Source organism: Sinocyclocheilus anshuiensis, unplaced genomic scaffold, assembly GCF_001515605.1.
Source record: "Sinocyclocheilus anshuiensis isolate Anshui unplaced genomic scaffold, SAMN03320099.WGS_v1.1 scaffold863, whole genome shotgun sequence".
NCBI classification, from domain to species: Eukaryota; Metazoa; Chordata; class Actinopteri; order Cypriniformes; family Cyprinidae; genus Sinocyclocheilus; species Sinocyclocheilus anshuiensis.
The window spans coordinates 310,824-331,333 of record NW_015547725.1 but is presented as its reverse complement, the minus strand read 5'-3'; the positions used below and the strand labels follow the sequence as shown (position 1 = coordinate 331,333).

At 36.1% G+C, this 20,510-nt stretch overlaps 2 protein-coding genes across 2 annotated transcripts in view; one reads left to right on the top strand and one right to left on the bottom strand.

Moving 5' to 3' along the window:
• Positions 1-4,145: 4,145 nt before the first annotated feature.
• LOC107704265 (lysM and putative peptidoglycan-binding domain-containing protein 2-like) lies at positions 4,146-12,653 on the top strand. Its single transcript, XM_016507145.1, has 3 exons — positions 4,146-4,676; positions 6,276-6,610; positions 12,078-12,653. The coding sequence occupies exons 1-3, from the start codon at positions 4,422-4,424 to the stop codon at positions 12,124-12,126; spliced, it is 639 nt and encodes a 212-aa protein (XP_016362631.1). The 5' UTR covers positions 4,146-4,421; the 3' UTR covers positions 12,127-12,653.
• A 3,344-nt stretch (positions 12,654-15,997) lies between these two features.
• The window catches only part of LOC107704264 (secretogranin-3-like), a 23,793-nt gene continuing 19,280 nt past the window's right edge, over positions 15,998-20,510 (bottom strand). The window contains exons 11-12 of the mRNA XM_016507144.1: positions 20,103-20,192; positions 15,998-16,815 (exon numbers count right to left, since the gene is read on the bottom strand). Of these exons, the coding sequence (XP_016362630.1) occupies positions 16,697-16,815; positions 20,103-20,192 (209 nt within the window). The 3' untranslated portion in view covers positions 15,998-16,696. The remainder of the gene's footprint in view (positions 16,816-20,102; positions 20,193-20,510) is intronic.

Sequence of the window (20,510 nt, the reverse complement as noted above, 5' to 3'; positions counted from 1 at the left end):
TGAGCTCGTTCAGATGAATAATCCTCCAGGGCCCTTGAACACCTGCCGTAAGAACATCCAGAACCCAAAACAGACCACTGTGACCCCTCCAACACCGACTGCTTATGTACAGACAAACCTTGACATTTGTATTCATCACCTGTTTCTCACACAATCTGTCCTTGTCCAGTGAACCTGAATTAAAATGGTCAAATAATGCAGCTTGTTGAGAAGAGGTGTGCTATTATTTTGGTTGAACTTATGGTTTTTGCCTTGTGAACGATTAAAAGGAGGGAACCAAGCCATATCTAGAGGCAAAGTCAGCAAAGGGGGCAAATATATGTTCTTTTTATAATGAGAGTACAGTGTGCTAATAAGGTTTGATAATAACAAAAACATCAAATACATCACTGCTGTTTTTTTTTTCAGAGACCGATGCAGTAGAAACCTAAACACAAAAAGGTTGTTTTGTTGAATGCCACTTTCAGATTTAAGTAAAATGAATTTTGTGCATCCCACTTTATTTTCTGTCTATAAAATGATAATACATATTTATCAATTGTATATAAAAATTAAATTTACAACAAATGTCGTGTTTGTGATTTTATTCATCAAAGGCTTGTGATATTTAACAGAGCTGACAACATTTGATGGACTTTATACATTCAGATTTACAAGAGACTATATTTTCCTAAATAGTTTAAAACAAAACTGTATTATATATTATTAAATACCATACATAAAATTATTTCATTTACAAGAGGCAAGATTGTAATTTTTATTCATTATATAGCTTTACATAAAAAAATATGCCAAACATGTATAGAAAGATACAGATAAGGATGTAAAGAACAGTAACATTCCATCAAGAGAAAATGTATTTGAGGCTGGTGAATTACGCTGCTATTCAGTTAGTGTCTGTTTAACCTGTCTCTACACAGTAAACACCCTAACAACCATCCAGAGCACCCTACCTCATAGCAACACACTAGCATCTGCACACTAGCACTCGGAGCATAGCATCTGCAAAGCAATAGTTGATTAATAAGTCAAATACTTAGGTATTTGGAACATCTAGGGTACCTAATATACCTAAATAAATAAACCCGAATGAATAAATACTGCTATATAATCTGGAATTGTGAAAGCTTAAATAATGTTAATTTGCCACTCTAATAATGTTAAGTCCTCCACCATGATTAAAAGACATGTTCCTGCTCCAGTAGAACATCTGTCCATTTCTTCTCACCTGCAAGTGGGTACAATGAATATCACATGATGCCCTGGGTTTCTCTGTTAAAATATGCATGACCCTGTGACCCCTCTGCCACACTTCAGCTCTATTCTATTAGAGGATATAAGTGCATGCGTGTATGAAGTGGCATACACTAATGACATTATGGAACCATTAGGCTTTAAATAAACAAAACATGGTGCAGATTCATTCAGCCATCCAGTAATGAGATTTACAGGAGGCCTGTAAGGCAGAATGGCAGGTCTATTGTCTGCTGAGGGTGTTGGGTAACATACAGCACCTGCTGCTCCTAATGACTGCAACCTGGATTGACATTAAAGTCATATAGAGTACATGACGTCATTTATTCAGTCGGGGAAAATTACTAGGTACAAAGGCAACGTGAAAAAACATGCAGATTTGTATTATTAGGGCAGTGAATGCATATATTTTATCCTTGTTGAACACTTTTCCATGCATGTTCACTTGTACTTGTATGTAGCCTTCCTGTAGGGGACAGAGCGGTTCTTTAGACAGTTACTACAGTACTCTCAGATGAACAGTACACTATATGGCCAAATATATGTGAACACCCCCTTCCACTTAACAGGTTTAGATATTCCAGTGAAAACATAATGTGGCATACAATGACATACAACTTTCTTGCAGCAGTTTGATGAGGGTGCTTTTCTGGACAATACCTTTGTGCCCAAAGCGAAGAACTTGACTGGCCTACAGCTATAGACCTGGCCTCACTGATACTATATTGTGTCTGAATGGAAGTGAATCTCTACACCTACACTACTACTGTTCAAAAGTTTGTAGTCGGTTAGATTTGGTTAGAAGTCATTTATGCTCACCAAGGCTTTGATGAAAAATATGGTGCCACAATTGTGAGAAGTGACTAATGCACAGTGTTGGGAGTAACGCATTACAAGTAACGCGAGTTACGTAATCAGATTATTTTTTATGGAGTAACGCAATATTGTAATGCATTACTTTTAAAAGTAACTTTCCCCAACACTGCTAATGCACACAAACTATGTTACAGACAAAAAACTTACAACAGTCCAGTTTCGCCCATCAGAGTTTCAATTTGCAATAAAAATAGATAACTGATGGGAATCAGAAAAGATGTATGAGAGCACTGTCAAAAGTGAAATGATGCAGTGGTCTCTCTCTGTCGGTTGAATCTGTTTCCCTTCTGATTGTTTGCTTGCCTACAGCTGAACCTGCACAACCACAATCCAGCAACTTGTAGACACCTGTTTCCTCTTTCTCTCAAAATCAGGTCATGTGGTTAAAAAAATAAAAATAAAATACAAATCTTGGCTTATATGTTGTGTACTCACTGTCCATGTTTAAGATTAGATACATAGAAGCAGACTCACATTTCAGGCAATACTGTCTGTATGTACAGTAGGCTACTGTCATTCAGTTAAATCACTAGCCTTTTTTGGTTACACTTTACTTGAAGGGGTGTGCATAAGACTGACATGACACCTTCATAATCATGACATGACACATGTCATGAATATGAAGGTTTTTTATGCATGTTTATGACAACTGTCATTAAGTGTAATTCGCTCAGTTGTGTAATTTTGAATGCAAAGATGACATTGTTTGAGATGTCTTTGTTATGGGCTATGGTTAGGGGTAAGGGTAGGGGTAGGGTTAGGTCAAATAATGTCATATTTGCATTAAAAATGACATAACTGAGCGAATGACACTTAATGACAGTTGTCATAAACATGCATAAAAAACCTTCATATTCATGACATGTGTCATGTCATGATTATGAAGGTGTCATGTCAGTCTTATGCACACCCCTTCAAGTAAAGTGTTACCCATTTTTTTTTCATACATCTGGAAGCATTTCAGAGTGTGTGTAATTTGTTTGGTCACATTAGAGTGTTACATTTCTTCAGTCTGCGCAAATGAACAGCTGCGATTCTAAACAAATAACTCACAACATTCTAAACGAAACAGCTTTAAAACTGACAAAATAATTCATTATAACACGTTTTCAACGTGTACTCCTGTTTTGAAGATAGGCGGGCCTATTTTTGAAAGTATCCCTATAAAATGTACCCCTTTTCCTTTCTAAATAGATGCTTACAAATATACACTATTTAAATTAAAAATGAAATAAATACATATTTTCTAAAAGATTTAGAACAAGAGACAGTTATTGGGCTTCATATCGTTTGTGAATTTACACTGCAAGGGACGCGACGCTCGCTTAAAGGGGTCCTATTATGCTCTTTTACAAAGTCTTGATTTTGTTTTGGGGGTGTACTAGAACAGGCTCTCATACTAGGTTGTTCGAAAAACACATTATCTTTCACATATTTTACATTATTATAACACCTCTCTCCCCAGTGGCTCGAATAGTTCCTGTATCAAATGAAGGCCCGCCTTCTGAAATACGAAATGTGCTGTGATTGGTTAGCTGGGCCAGTGTCTGTTGTGATTGGAATGTCATGCCCCTTACCATAGCTGCCGGCGAGCTTCAGTGTAAATATTGCGTCAATATCAAATCAATTTGAGCACGATTTAAACCCCGATGATTGTAACTACTCTAAGTTCGTCTGCCTTGGGAAAGCTAGCGTGTCTCCGACATAGTGATAACACTCGTTGCCTTCTCTAGTGCAGCTCAACCAGGTCTCGTCCCATTCGTCAATATTTGTGATATCACAAATCCCGGAAAATATGCGTTGTAGTCCAAACGAGTCGTTCGTTGTAGTTTTTGAAAAGTGATTCCTGTTAAATAAAATATCTCCTTTTGAAGTGGACTTTGAGCTTTGTAACTTTGCAGATCTTTTTTATGCTCAAACAGCAACATTACAGACTAACTAAAGTTGAAAAAGTGAAAAAGCATAATAGGACCTCTTTGATTGGTCGACTGCCTGGCGACGTCACATTAATTTGCAACCTTGAAAGACGCGACGCGCTAGTTTGCATCATCACACGCGCGCAGGTCAGGTTTCACTGGATGAACCGTGGCTCCTCGCGCAGGCTCACGGTTAACGACAATGGCGACTGGAAAAATCACTCACCTTTCCCGTTTCCTCTGAATATCACCGCTGAAAACACGCTGCTCGGGGCGTGACGCTGGAAACATGCGTATTTATATCCTGCGAATAATATTAGTCTGTTGGTGGTGAAGCGCGCGCGTCACGGCAGCTTTAATAATAAAGGATTGAAGATGGCGGAGTTTTCTCCGGTGCTACCCTCGCTGCGGGACGATGGAGGAGTCGGATGGTACGGACAGCCGCTGTTCCCCAGATCCCGGTCCGGTTCGGAGTCGGACAGTGAATTGTCTCAGAGTTTGGCCCGCACAAAGACCCGCTCGTACGGCAGCACCGCGAGCGTCACTGCGCCGTTAGGAGAGAAATACATAGAACACCGGGTAACGGATGGGGACACACTGCAGGGTATAGCGCTCAAATATGGTGTTACGGTAAGAATATGAGCCACACATTAATATATATATATATATATATATATATATATATATATATATATCTCACACGCATACAAGAAACCACGGCCTAGTAATTTCTCCACATGCTCAACATTGTTGTACGTGCCTTTTGGACATCATATAGGCGCGACGTGGAATGTGTCTCAAAAGCTAGTGAGCTTCCTATCTAGACAACATTTTTTTTTTTGCTGCCAGGTGCTTCCCGTGAAAACAACAGCAAGCATTTAGACACGATGAAGCATGAGATGCTTTTTCTTGTTTAGAAAAATTAATATGAATGCTTTTCGTTTGCTGATTGGCCGTGGTTGGTTTGAATGCCACATTTCTGAAGAGTTTATTCAACGCTCTTATAGCCTATTTATATTAACGTGGCTTTCACAATCAGATGTGTCATGAATGTCATGTGGCATTCAATTACATATTTTTAAAGTTATATATGGGCTAATGTGGGCTGTTTTAAATGGGTTAAAACATGCTTTTAAAAATATATATTATAAATAAAGTATAGCATATAACACACCACCATTAAAGCTTTTTGTAATGGTTTTGAAACAAATCTCTTCTGCTCAGTAAGGTTGCATTTATTTGATAAAAAAATACAGTAAATCTACAATTTAAAAGAACTGTTTTCAATTTGAATATATTTTAAAATGTGTTTTCCTTTCATGAAGCTCCATTACGCAGCTTTCAGTGTCACATGATCCTTCAGAAATCAGGGTGTTTGTTGCACAAGAAACATTTGTTCTTATTATTATAGTTGGCACACCACACTGACAAAAAAGCAAGATTAGAAATTTAATGGACTATAACAAAGATATAAATGAGGACCGCACTAAAATAGTAACTATTTTGAAAATGAGGAACATGTTTCCCATCTTACTAGTTTTCTTTGAAGTATTTGTAAGCAAACTTTGAAATATTCTCACAAAATCATAAAATATAGCAAAGGAGGGTTTGCATTTCTTCCATTTGCATGTGTAAATGTTAGGGATGCACCGATATGAAAATTTTGGCCGATACCGATATGGTGGCCGATATATCGTGCATCCCTAGTAAATGTAGTATTTACCCACCAAAATGACCATGTCTGCTATGTCAGAAACAAAGGAAACATACAGAATAAGCTAATGTGATAAAAACATCATATGATGCCCAAAAATGCTGTGAATGAAAATCCAACATTTTGAGCAGTCTAGCCAACTTATTATGATGCAACCTATGATGTCCAGGTTGGGAATTTGTTAAGATATGATTGCTTATGATACCCACATGGTGAAACTCAAGATAATTGTAAAAAAGTGTGTTGAGAGAGATTTGGAGATCGAATGGATGTGTAAACTGACTTGCTGGGATTTGTAAATGGAATTCTCAGGAGTCATCTAAGGAAATCACATATTTCATTATAACCTAGCTCTTAATCGCTAAACAAATATTTGCTCATGTAGTTTGATTAGTGACATTAAACACACGCTGGTAATGTAGATCAAACACCAGATAGATAGGTTGATGTTTCTTGAAAATAAAAGTTCATTTTTGATATTTTCATATGTTCATATTTGTCCTTTATTTACACAGATGGAGCAAATTAAACGAGTCAATAAACTGTTCAGCAATGAGTGCATATTCCTGCGAAACACACTTAATATTCCTGTTAAGTCAGAAAAACGCTCCCTCTTTAACGGACTGTCTCTGGAGTCGCCTGACAGCGAGGGAAGCACGCCGCAGGAGTCGCCATGCGTGAGTCAGGACGTGGACGCTCCATCCCCCCCACCAGAACCGGCCGCCCCGGAGCCCAACACCCGACCCGTGCAGGCAGAAGAGCTGTCAGCTAAAGACTACTTACACCGGCTGGACTTACAAATCAAACAGTCCAAACAAGCCGCCCGCAAACTGAAAGAGGATGGTGGGAGGTAAATTAACCTTTGACCTGCATGATCTTCTCTCTTATTTTAATAATCCTACTGACCTCTTTAATAATAATGAACAGAAGCTCTGTTCCAAACCCCAGAAAACTGCCAAAAATGTAAGTTAAGACATTTATAATGTTCATTATTCATTGGTTTCCAGAAAAATATTAAGCAATACAACTTTTTCCAATATTCATAATAATAAGAAATGTTTCTTGAGCACCAAATAAGCTCAGGTCATCAGATCATGTGACACCGAAGACTGGAGTAATGGCTGCTGAAAATTCAGCTTTGCTATCACAAGAGTAAATTATATTTTAACATTTGAATGGTAGTGTACCTCCAATGAAAATTTCCCGTCTGAAGATTTCAGTAGTTTGATGTTAGCGTGTAGCATATTCTAATAATTAATTCTAATATTCCAATAATCATTCTAATGTAATGCAACTTGAAAATATTGGGTAAAATAGTCTGTTGTAATTATGTAATTAAATATTTAAAAAATCAAATGTTCAGATTTTGATTAAAGATTGCCAAGAAATACTATTTATTTATTTTTTGCAGTGGATTATCTTGCACACATTAATTGACTAGCAATGTGTGCTAACAAATTAAATGGAAGTGGAAAGTAAAAAATATCCAGGTTTTGGCTTTGTTTTCCTGTTTTCATACTTGCTGAAGTTTATGATTGAAAAGTAGTTTGACCAATAACAATAGCAGGCATTGTACATAATCGTCCAATCGTGGCGCATGAGAAGGTGGGATCTACAGAGAATGGTCAAAGCGATGCAAATATGCGCACATATCAGGTGTGTTCGACTTGAAGCAGCGCTGCGCGGACCGTATGACATCAAAGTACTGCGAGAGTGATTTGAAAGCATGAGCCATCCGCTCACGGTACTTTGATGTCAATCAACGATCAGTCTGCGCAGCGCAAACAAAGCTAAAACCTGTATATTTTAGGCAATTTAGAAATCTTAGCCAGGACTTGTCCGGGAAAAAGAGCAGTATGGTCACGCTGCTTTGCGTGTTGAATGAATTACATTTCTAGCATTCCTCCCAACTGTGTTGGTTATCTTATGTCGGGTTCAGACTACACGATATTTTTGTCGGTCACGATAGTCACCGTGTCAGATTACATGATTTTGACTCCTAAAATCTTGTTGTGTCGTGGACAAGAAACATGTCAGACTACACGTTGCTTCCCGACCATTCATCGCGTGCCATCTTAAATGACGTGCGTGATGTCATCAAGAAGGCGGAACTAGCGACTGACTTCCGAAAACAAGAGTGTAAACATTGCTGAAGCGCTTCCGCTATAGTTCGCCAGCATTTTTCTTTCTTTGTTCTGTCGTGGTAGTCCCTCGATGACACTTCATACAGGCAGGAATACTGTTGCCACAGCTCCGCGAACCTTTCCTCCATCTCCATCAAGCAAATCGTGGCAAAATCAGGTTAAAATAGTGTAGTCTGAACCGGGCATTAGATGATTTTGTTTTTCCTACCTTGTCGCAATACATTGTGGGATCTGTAAGGGTTATGTGCAGTGCTGTCGTAGAAATTGCCGAAACAGCCTTAGAATCATAATGTGTGCTTTTTAGAAGAAGCACACCATTTTTTTAAATGATACTGAGCACCATTTTGGTCAGCAGTACACCTGTGAAAATGCTCTCGTGGTAGGAAGCTCACTGGAGCAGAGGATGATTGAGAATGAAGTTTGCTGACCTGCTGTGTAGGGCTGCATGATTAATCGAACAAAAACCGATCTCGATTCATACATAAATGCGATCTCATTTCTAAATGACGGCGATTCACTTGCATGTATTTCCCTGCATTCACGTGTTGGGGAACTGAGTGTGTGCGATTACCTGCGTCTGTTCTTCTTCAGGTCAAGTCATATATTAGTGAAAAAATATCTGTTGTTAGAAGATGAAAGTGATATATTTGTCGTTGTATCTTTCAACGTTTAAGGGGATTTCCCGCATCAGCCCTGTTCAATGCATTGAATCAGTGCCGTAGATCTCTATGAAATGAAATATCAGCTTCAGTGTTACTAAGGTGATGTGTTGCTGGTCGATAAATAATATAACGAAGGCAACATCGGTGGTATTATCTGTAAAAAAAAGGTTAACAGTGGCAGTCAACAGAGAGCTTATATATCACCTGTATAAAATGTAAATGATCAGGATCTGTATCTGCCGATCATAATGTTAATTTTTTATTAGTTATTTTTATTTATTATTGTTAGCATTCTATTATTTATGTTCAATAGCTTACAGCTTTTAAGTTATTCACTTTAAGGGGTGTAAAATAAGTAAAAGAGACTATTTTTTTGTTACTCCAGCAATTTATTATAACTGAAAGTCCTTTTTTTTTTTTTACTTGAGTGCAATAAATGGTTTGGTTGAAAAAATGAGAATCGTGTGAGAGAATCGTGATCTCAATTCCCATGGAGAAAAATCGGGATTCACATTTTAGCAAGAATCTTGGCGTCCTACTGCTGTGGTAAGAAATCTGTCCATCAGATCCATCAATCTGAAATTCTGCAATTTTAAATTGAGCTGAATCAGTCAGCCAGATTTGTTTGCGCGCACATCTAGTGGATAAGGCAGCAGTGTTTGGAGAGAGGCCTTGTTGTCCTCCCTGTAGTTTTAGGGCAATGAAAGTTGTTTGTCATATATTCTTAGACAAACATACACTTAACATGTTTCTCAGCATGAAACCAGTCAGGTCTGTTCTGTCTCAGAGCTGAAAAAGACATGTCATGAACGTGTCTACAGTCAAGCTCACCCACACGCTTATTTGCTCAAGAAGTGTCGCATTTTGGCACGTCTCCACTGATGGCAGTAAATTGCAGGTTGTAACCTGTTAGAGTCTTAAACTCTGTTCTTTGCGTGAAGATCAAGAAACAAGAAGGCTCAAAGTGGTTAACTTCATGCAAAAATTAAAATTCTCATCATTTACTTACCTTCACGTAGTTCCATGTCTGTTATGTCTGTATTATTCTGTAGAAGATGTTTTGATGTGATTATACATCTTGGTGAGCCTGTCAAGCTCCAAAAAGGACATAAAAGCACCATACAAGTAGTCTATGTCAGTCATAAACTATATTCCAAATCTTTTGAACAATAGCTTTTGAAGAGGACAGACTAAAATTTCAGTATTCGAACCATTGTTTAATTCCAGCGTTTAATTCTTCTAGAGGTTCCCTGGGCATTCGAGTTAGTGTTCAGTGCTTCTCAATCTGTCATTAGACACACAGGCACCAATTGTGTTTGCTGCCTTTGCTGTTATGAGGGTGGTAAATGATGGCAGACTTATTTTGATTATTGGGTGAACCATTACTGGAATTCATTTCCTGTAATGTGTTCTCTCATTCGTTTGATAACTGATGTGTAAATTAAAAATATTCAATTGAAAAGCAATTGATGGAAATGTTCCCTCAGTCGGTGTAAGATATATGAGCACAATGGCAGAAAACTGCTTAATTAATCATGAAGCTCTGGAAAGGAACTAACAAACCCTAAGTACATATGCGCTCAACCATGCTTCCCCTACACACTCACACTGAAACGCCAGCGTCCTTTACACACACCAAGCATACAGAAGGGATATTTTCATCAGATCAATGCTGCGACTGAGTCATGGAAATGATCGATGGCCAACACTGATCAAAACATGCTGGTTTCAATTTAAACAAATTTCCTGTTTGGGGATTACAGGAAGTCAAACAGGGCTAGATCAAAGCCTGATGCATTTGTTTGCACAGAAATCTCTGAACGTTTTCCTGTTTGGATAAGACGATTGACCCTGTGAGGGTGCCTTGAATGGATAATCCACCCAAAAATGAAAATTCAGCCATTTATTCACCCCCATGTAATTTCAAACCTATTTGACTGACTTTCTTCAGTGGAACATAAAAGATGATGTTTTGAATGTTGGTAACCAAACAATTTCAGTTCCCATTCACTTCCATTGCATGGACAAAAATACAAATCAAAGGGAACCAGTACTATTTGGCTTGATGATTACAGAATTTTCATTTTTTGTGTGGACAATCCCTTTAACCTTCAACCAAATAATGACCAAGAAAGACATTTAAAATATTGCATTCAGCGCTTCTTGAACTTCGTTAGTCACATTGTAATGCAAAGTCAAATCAATTGCATCGCCTTGTAGCATGCGGTTTTCCAAGCAGTGTACTCTGCTGCATTCTGCACCATTTGGCAAATCGTAGTAAATCATACAAGTGTTCCATGCATACAAAAACTGAACTTTTGCACACGGTGCACAGTATACGTACTGCACACTCTGGGTCACAACCCATGACCGCAAAGTGGGCAGAACGAAATTTATGTACAAAACCAACTAGAGCGGCATGATTAATGTTAAAATGAAATAATGTAATGGTGCGATTATGAAATCAGAGAGGCTGCTATTGAATGTCAAAAATGTGTGCACGCAGAGCGAAATGCTTATTATTACTTCTTTACAACACAGGCGTTTGGGAACAATGTGCGCCACTCATTTCACTGGATTTGTAATGAGAATAATTTATAAATCTATTGCTAACAAAGGGGCTTGAAGGTCTCCCTGTGGTTTTTTTAGACAAAATAAAAGGGCAATAGTTTAATGTTTCAAAATGAAAGAAATATTAAAGAATTAAGATGCAATTGAATAAATTAAGATGTAAATATATGTATTGCAGTTTTACAGTTGTGAGAAAATAAGATCAAATTATGATTTTATTCAATTCTCGTTTTACAGTACAGTAAGTTGTATTACAATAGTAATATTTCTTATTCTAAAATGTAGTAATTGATTAAAATCATAATCATTATTATAATATAATCATCAAATTGCTCAAAAATAGTGGGAATGTGACCTATGACCTATGAGGTTTGAGTTGAAAACCCACATTTTTCCAGGTTTTCCCATGTATTTCAGTCCTAGACGGATGGTTCACACCAAAAAAAGCTTATACAAGACATTTTTTTTTTTTGGTATTTATTTATTTACTATTTTAATATTCTGTGCAGATGCACTTACCTACAAAATCGCCTCAATAATTCTACAATGTTTAATTCCAAATAGAGCTTTTCAAGTAATCTGCAAAACAATTCCTGTATTTTTTCCCCCAAATCACAATGTTTATTGCAGTGCAGATATAAACAAAATTAAGCTATTTCTAATGTTCTAATGTGTTTTTAAATCTAATCTTTCATTATATTAAAAAAAAAAAAGAATACCTATCAATTAGTTATTTTTTTAATTTTATTTTACATTTAAATATTTGCTATAGACTTCATACAGGAATAGTGGAAGTTTATATCTAAAATTATTAATAAAAACATTTACAGTAATATTTAACATTCACTTTCAGTTCTTTGAAGCCTCATATTAAAGTGACACATTTGCTATATGTATTCAGCAGTTTTTTAAAATATTGTTTGCGTGTGTTTAATTTCAGAGAGGAAGATGACCCAGCAAACTCAACATCATCATGTCAGGAGATCTGATGGACTCTTCTTCATCGGTTTACCTGCAGTGCTGGTCTTCATCCTTTCACCTTCATCCTTTCATACCTCTTTTGCCTGCTCTCTTTTTTTCTTTTTTTTTACTCTACCGTTACCCAAACTGTAACACCGGACCACATGCCATACTCTTGTGCTGAAGTTCCATCATTGCCTTCTTCAGCAGTATTATAGTGATTTTATTTCTGATGATTTTTATCATCATTGCTCCATTTCACATAACTGTAAAGAAGCTACAGCCGAGTTTGTCTTCTTTAGGAAGAGCAATAGCCGTCCACATGTAGATCACAAACTTATAACCACTGCTCATATGAAACACTGTATCTGCAGTCTGTCCAGTAACGTAACTTATCAGATAAAACATCCCAGATTCTGTGTGGCTGCCTGCTGATTTTAATTTATCATTTTTTGTTTTGTTTGCTTATAAAAGCTTTATGTGTGGGGTTGAAAGGGATAAATAATGCTGTTTTGGTGTGAATGTTGTGTTTTTGTGTGTTGGGGTTTAATAAAAATATTTTACTGTGCAGTTTGATTTGGATTATGCAGAATAAATGCTTCTGTAAACTGAGAGCTTCTTGTTTCATGGATTATAGATCTGCAACAAAGTTTTGGGTTATTATGTGATGGATCTCACCTTTCAGCGCCACCATAGAAGCTTTAACACTTCAGGCAGTAGAGATCTGTTATAACAGCCCTTTGAGAAATACACTCTTGGCAAAAAAAAGTCAGTTGCAACACATATTAGCTGTATCGCTAAATATTTTGTTCTGAGTGTAGACTGTTGACAGGATATACAGACATCTGTTTACACTCACCTGACAATAAATCTGTTTAGTGAGTGATGCTACATATATTGACAAGACTTAGCGTTTTTGGGAAGTTGTGGCCTAATGGTTAGAGAGTTGGACTCGTAACCCAAAGGTTGCGGGTTCGAGTCTCGTACCGGTAGGGATTGTGTGTGTGTTCACTGCTGTGTGTGTGCACTTTGGATGGGATAAATGCAGAGCACTAATTCCGAGTATGGGTCACAATACTTGGCCACATGTCATGTCACTTTTCTAGCCCTGATGTGATTTTCACAAAATTTGCATTATTATATACAGTGGGTACGGAAAGTATTCAGACCCCCTTGACAGCACCTGAGTTAAATATATGAGTGTCACAGCAAAGGGTCTGAATACTTAGGACCATGTGATATTTCAGTTTTTCTTTTTTAATAAATCTGCAAAAATGTCAACAATTCTGTGTTTTTCTGTCAATAAGGGGTGCTGTGTGTACATTAATGAGGAAAAAAAATTAACTTAAATGATTTTAGCAAATGGCTGCAATATAACAAAGAGTGAAAAATTTAAGGGGGTCTGAATACTTTCCGTACCCACTGTACATCAGATTGCAGGGACAAGGCACAATATCTCAAACTGCATGTTGAATATAAAATAAATATGTGAATGATATTATCAGAGCCCGATTGCTTTTAGCTTCTATGCAGTGGCCTGAGAGATCATAAATGTAATGATTGATCATTAGCCATAAATGAAACTACTAACCTGAAAAGACCTGTAATATATTTGTGTATTTGTTCACGCAATGATACCAGTTTTGAGAGAGAAATTTAACCACAAAATGGTTTTCTTATCATAAAATGTAAAAACCACTGGTGGGCTCAGCAAACTTCCACGGATGCCCCAGTGAGGCTTAAAATGATTCTCTTAAAGGGGTCCTATTATGCTTTTTCACTTTTTGAATTTTAGTCAGTGTGTATTGTGTATGTTTGGGCTTAAAAACGATCTACAAAGTTACAAATCTCAAAGTCCACTCAAAAGAGAGATATTTTGATTATTTTTTTTTTTAAATCCCTTTTCAAGAACTACAATGAACGGCTCGTTTGGACTACAGTGTTGTTTTCCGGGTTTTGTGATGCCACAAAGCGACCCATTAGAATATCATTAAAATAAATCCCGCCTACGGAAATTCTAATGGTTTGGGGTGAGGAGGGGCGAGGTCGTGGTTAGAACGCTTGGTTGAGTGCATCAGACAAGACGACGACGGAGAAGAAGTGCTGCTGTAGCTTCAAGTTTTCACAATTTATTAGACATGCACCTGAATAATTATGTATATAAATATGTATGTTACAATTATGAAAACGTTTTTATAAATTGCTGACAGTACAATATTGGACAATGATGTAATTTGCAGAATTTACACTTCAATTATGAAACTACAGTGTTTCCTATACATTGATTTATTTGTGGCGCCTGCCACAGTATCAAAACTGCCCATCACAAATAGATTTTCCAAAAGGCTTTGACTTCGTTGAATAAACATGAGCACTGCATGTTTCAAAATCGAAACCCGGTGCGGGTGTTTTTATATCACTGTATTTCTGAAGGAAACCAACTGTCTTCAGAAAATTTTGGATGTTATTTTCATCTCTTCTTGCATGTAATGTCTGATAAAGCAGTGTTTGTGAGCGAAGCCAAAGTCCTTTTAAGTATTCTAGTCATTGGCGGAGCGCTGCTTTGTGTACAGCCGTTACCGGGGAAACCTCAATATCTACCACTCCAACAGCGCCTCCTGCTGGCAGATAATTAATTTGCATATATATGCCGCCACAAATAGAGTCTAACTTACTACTTAGTCTGTGGGAAACACCGGACTATGGTATAAATAAATTCAACTGTATCCATCCACCTTTGTCTTCAATGCAGAAGTAAGCCTATGGGCAAGACTTCCGGTTCATTAGCTGCTATAGGGAAATAATGAGAAGAATAACAACGTGCAGCTGTAAAACTTTGCATTAAACAGTGTGTTCGTAATTAAGACAACACATTCAAATAATATGGTAAGACACACCAATTTTCAATATCAAGCAGCAAAACGGGTTCTGTACAACTTAAAATAGCTGAATGCGGATGAGACGCCAGACCCATAGAATTTACAAATGGCCGCTGCCATTTTTACAGGAAGAAAAAGGTGGATAACAGATAAAATAATAATAATAATAAAAAACAACAATAACGTTACCACCATAGATATGTATATATATATATCTATGGCTACCACTCTAATATGTCTTGCAATATCCGTGCGTGCAAAGGATCTGCGCGATCCTCTTGTTCAATATTCTCGGGATCTGAATCAGGCTCAAATTGATATGGCATCCTTAAAGGTGGGGTAAGTGATTTCTGGTAGCCAATGTTGACATTTCAAATCACCAAAACAAACACCCCCCTACCGCAAAAGGGTCTCGCACCTATTTTGATAGCTCCGCCCCACACATACGTACGCAACCCAGGCAACTATTAGTTCTGTGAAACAAAGCAAAACCAATGTTACACAGTGTCTACACCAGACGCGAGCGGTGCGACAAAATACTATAGAACTCATTATAATCAGTGACGCTGTCTACACTGGATGCTGCGAGGCGTGACACGACAAATCCCTGACAGAAAAATGTAGCAACATGAATACTGTTATTTTCATGTTTATTACCATCAAGGTGGTTTTAAACTATTTGTATTGTATAAAGTGTTATATAAATAAATGTGACTTGATTTAGAGGACACAATTCCCATTATTATTCCCATTATTATTCATAATTAACATTATTCACAAACAGAATTCACAGCTTATTAAACCACTGCTGGATGAAGCAATTTATGAATTTAGAGATTTGATTGAAAACTTTGTAGTTACTCAGATGTAGCCTTTGTAACAGTTAGCCCTGATCTGCAGCAACACACTGTAAGTTAGTTATAATTAACTGTTGTATACACTGTGGACTATATAACCTTCTTTCTTTCTTTCTTTTAACATTAAATTGGTTTATAGGAGGATCAAAACCTTTAAAAAAATGACAATCACAGAAGTTAAGTAATTAAAGAAAGGCAATGTTTAATAGATTTTTGGAAAAATCACGCTATTTACATTTAAAAATACTTGATTTTAGTGAATCTATAGCATGTGGAATATACAGAGTCAAATAGTGGAGAAACAAAATCAAACTTAAGACAGAGAAGGGAGATATAACGATGTAGACTGCCCCCTACAGACTGGGAGACAAAACAACAACAGAGGAGGAAAGCAATTCACCGACAGTCGAACTGATTTTTTTTAAGAGGAGAAAATGATATACACCATACGTGAATGAATGTTACGTACAGATATATGCATATGATGCTGTAAAAGTCTATTGCAAAAGTAGGACAGGTGCAAAAGCTTCTATTTTCTCTGATTTTCAAGTCATACCAAAACATCCACTGAATTTCATTCTTCTAGGTAGCCAGTGGTGTTATTCGGTCCTAATGCGTAAGAACACTTACAACTCAAATATGATTTGTGGCTTATCTAGAACTAGATTGTGTTCTATTGCTGACTGCACTGAGAGAGGATATTGCCTTCTGGAGGGACTTATTCTGCAGAAATACTGTCTGAGTTGCAGACTAAATCTTATTTATGAGGAGTTAAAGCATTAGGATCTGTGTTAGTATGCCCAGTCCAAGTATTTAGTAGAAAGTCTGTTACACTGTTACATGTGAAGCTGGACTTGTGGTTCCTACAGGCTTCCGTAGATTTTCTTGATTACGTCTCCTTCGTCCTTCGCAAGGATGCCTTTGTCGATGTATGCATCCACCTGCTGGTCCATGAAGTCCCTCAGCTTGGAGAGGTCATAATCTTAACAAACCAAGAGAAGAGACCGGAACTGATCAGTACAGAAATCTAACAGCAATTTCTGAGTGCAGATCGTTTTTACACCATTGTTTTCTAGTGATGTTACATAATATAAAAACAAAGTGATATTAAATAAAAAAGTAGTAATAAGTATTATAATAATTAAAGTATTTAAGTAATTACGTAATATTACAGTTTTTTAATGTAACTAATGATTTAGTTAAAGCTACCAAAATAAATAAATATTGAATGAATCAATAAATTAATTAATTAAGTGATATTTCCCTCTTTTTAAAAAAAAAAAAAACTTTATTTAACAGAGAGAAATTATTAAAAATATTTGTTAGTTGTATTAAAATCATTACAATATTAATAAAAAATGACAAAAATGTTTATTTTATAAATCTATAAAGGAAATTATAAAATATTTATTTAAAACTACAATATCTACAAGATAAATACATACATATATACATACATTCATACATAATTTGATACTCCCCCTTAAAAATGATCATATTTAACAAAGAGACATTATTAAAAATATTTGTTAGTTGTATTAAATAACTAAAAATATTCATTAACAATTACAAAAATGTCTATTTTATAAATGCATAAAGGAAATTATAAAATATTTATCTATATCTACAATAAATAAATACATAAATAATTGTGCTATTTGCCTCTTAAAATTAATGGTTTGATCTTGCAGACATCATTTTTTAAAAGAGAGACATCACAAAAAAATATCAATTTTCGTCTCTTTTCTCTTTTTTATATGTTTATGTTGAAATGTATATTTGCCTTATCAAGCTCAAACTCTGCAGGACTCTTGTCTTGGAATTTTTTGTTTTATAGAAAAATATTGTTCTTTGTTTAAATACAAAAATATGAACTGAATAATTTGGCGTGGTAAAATAATATTTTTTAGTTCAGTGTTATTTGTGCACTGAGCTTCAGTTTCGTACCACTTCTGGTCTAAAGACCTAAATGTTAAGGGTTATATAAATCAGTGTGTTGGTTAAAGCAATGCAGTGTTTCATGCTAAATGGAAGGCTGTAACCTAGAATCATTTAAATAAAAACTTGAAATGCGGGAGGCAAGCCACGTGATGGCCTGATTGTGTTTTCTTTCTAGAAATGATGTTCTTATCATCAGTGGATGTCAAAGATCATCCATAAATGCCTGTCAGTGTATGTGCTAGTGTAAGCTTGCATGAGAGTGGGTGTGTGTGGGAGAAAGCCGAAAGCCAAAAGACTCACAAAGCAGTAAATATGTATAAATGCACTTCCAAATTTTTGGCACAGCATGTGTGAAAGTGTTTTGAGTACATTGTGTGGGTTGAAAAAAGTGCTGGCTATCAGCAGAGCGTGTGTTGGTGCATGTTTTTGTGTGTGGGATCTGGCAAAATGTATAGACTAGTGGATTCTTCCTGACCACTGACCATTACAACACACTCTAAAAAATGCTGGGTTAAATACAACCCAGTGCTGGGTTAAATAGGGACAAACCCAGCAGTTGGGCTGTTTTGATCCAGCGGTTTGGTTAAATGTTTAACCCAACCTTCTGGGTAGTAACCCAACCGCTGGGTCAATACAACCCAATTGCTGGGTTTGTCCCTATTTTACCCAGCACTGGGTTGTTTTTAACCCAGCATTTTTTAGAGTGCAGAATAAGACTGGACAGTCCTCAGAGACTCACAGTCCTCACTGACCATTACAACAGAATAAGACTGGACAGTCCTCCACAACAGAGCCGTGGAGTTTCCGCCAGACCTCACACGCTTCCAGCACTGGGTTGTATTTAACCCAGCATTTTTTAGAGTGTACTATGTCTGTATTAGTGGCCATAATGACTATGACTCATGTTGTATTTAAAACACTCACACACACGTCTTGATGTGTATGATATGAGATTTTAATGTGACGTGAACATGGATGGGTGATTTACATTACCGTTCAAAAGTTTGGGTTCAGAAATATAAAAAAAAAAAATAATGTAAAAAAATAATGTATGTTTTTATTCATGAAGAATGCATTGAATTGACCAAAAAAGTGACAGAAAACCGTTTTTTTTTTTCTGAGACATAAGAGACAAAATCTAAACATATTAACTAAACATATATTTTCCCTCTATAAATTATCATTACCATTATGCAAAAATGTCAGTTTCCATTGCTGTAATGCAAAAATAAAATAAAATAAAATAAAATAAAAAATAAAAATAAATAAATAAAGTAAATAAAAATAAATAAATGAATAAATACATAAATAAATAAAATGTTTTAACATTTATTTTGCTTTATTTATTCTAATCAAAACAAACAAACAAACAAAAACCCCAGCACATTACAGTAATGAGAATTGTCCTAAAATAAGCTTAAATTGCTTTATGCCGAATATTTTCTTATTTTCTTTTGTGATGAATATGACCTGGACATGATTCACCCATCTAGACGATAACAGGCTGCCTCTAATGAGTCTGTTTTGAATTTAAACGATAGAACAAGATTTCTCATCTCAAAACACACTCTCATTTTCTGAGCTGAGCAGATGATGCCTGAAGAACACACACAGTGTTTCAGTCTCATGCTGGCAGGTATGAAGAGAGGAATACACAGATCTTTTGTCAGAAACACAGCAGACTTGCACTGCTGAAACACAGCCAAGCTCATCAAACCAACGCATATTCATGAGTGCTCTCACCCACCCACGCTCACTTTAATTGCAAATGAAGAGAAAGAAAGAGTCTTAAATTTGACTGTTCTTCTCCATGTTTTCATTAAATCATGTGCAACCTTGGGTTAGGGAGAAACCCTTTGACAGCTTAAAGAAAGGGAGAAAAGGCTGTTTATCAGTTTATCATGGATTACCAGTGTGTTCACTAGAAGTATAGGATGGTATACTTGTGTCATTTGTCATTTACAAAATCTAGCAACAACTTTGTCAATTAATTTTGTGCAAATATTCTGTAAAATGGGTGTTCATTTATTTTGGCAACATGTGTAGATCTACACATTTTGCATCTTTAAATTGTGTTATGCATATAGGCTGCTGGCCTATATTACACTAATGCGACCACTAATTAGCATGTAGAAATTGCTGCACAAATGCAGTTTAATTGAAACAATATTACAAACAAAACCAGCTAAAAATGAAAGGCAGAGCACATATCCTGCTGGCTTCATCATGATTAGAGCACATAATCCATTCCATTTCATCAGCAGTGAAATAACAGAGTCATGACTGAAAGGAAATGGGTGTGGTGCTTTATTTTTGATGAACATTTACCTTCTTTGTTGCTTTCCTTGTTGTGTTTTTTCAGCCATTCAATGTTCTTCCTGATCGCCTCCAGATAACTCTCAGACTTCCCAGGATGACCTGTCAGACAGAAAATAAAAAAAAAACCTTTTTTTTTCTGAGACATAAGAGACTAAATCTAAACATATTAACTAAACATATATTTTCCCTCTATAAATTCTCATTACCATTATGCAAAAATGTCAGTTTCCATTGCTGTAATGCAAAATAAATAAAAAAATAAAAAAATAAAATAAAAAAATAAAAAAATAAATGAATAAATACATAAATAAATAAAATGTGTTAACATCATGGAATTGTTTATTTTGCTTTATTTATTCTGATCAAAACAAACAAACAAACAAACAAACAAAAAACCCATCACATCACCACATCACT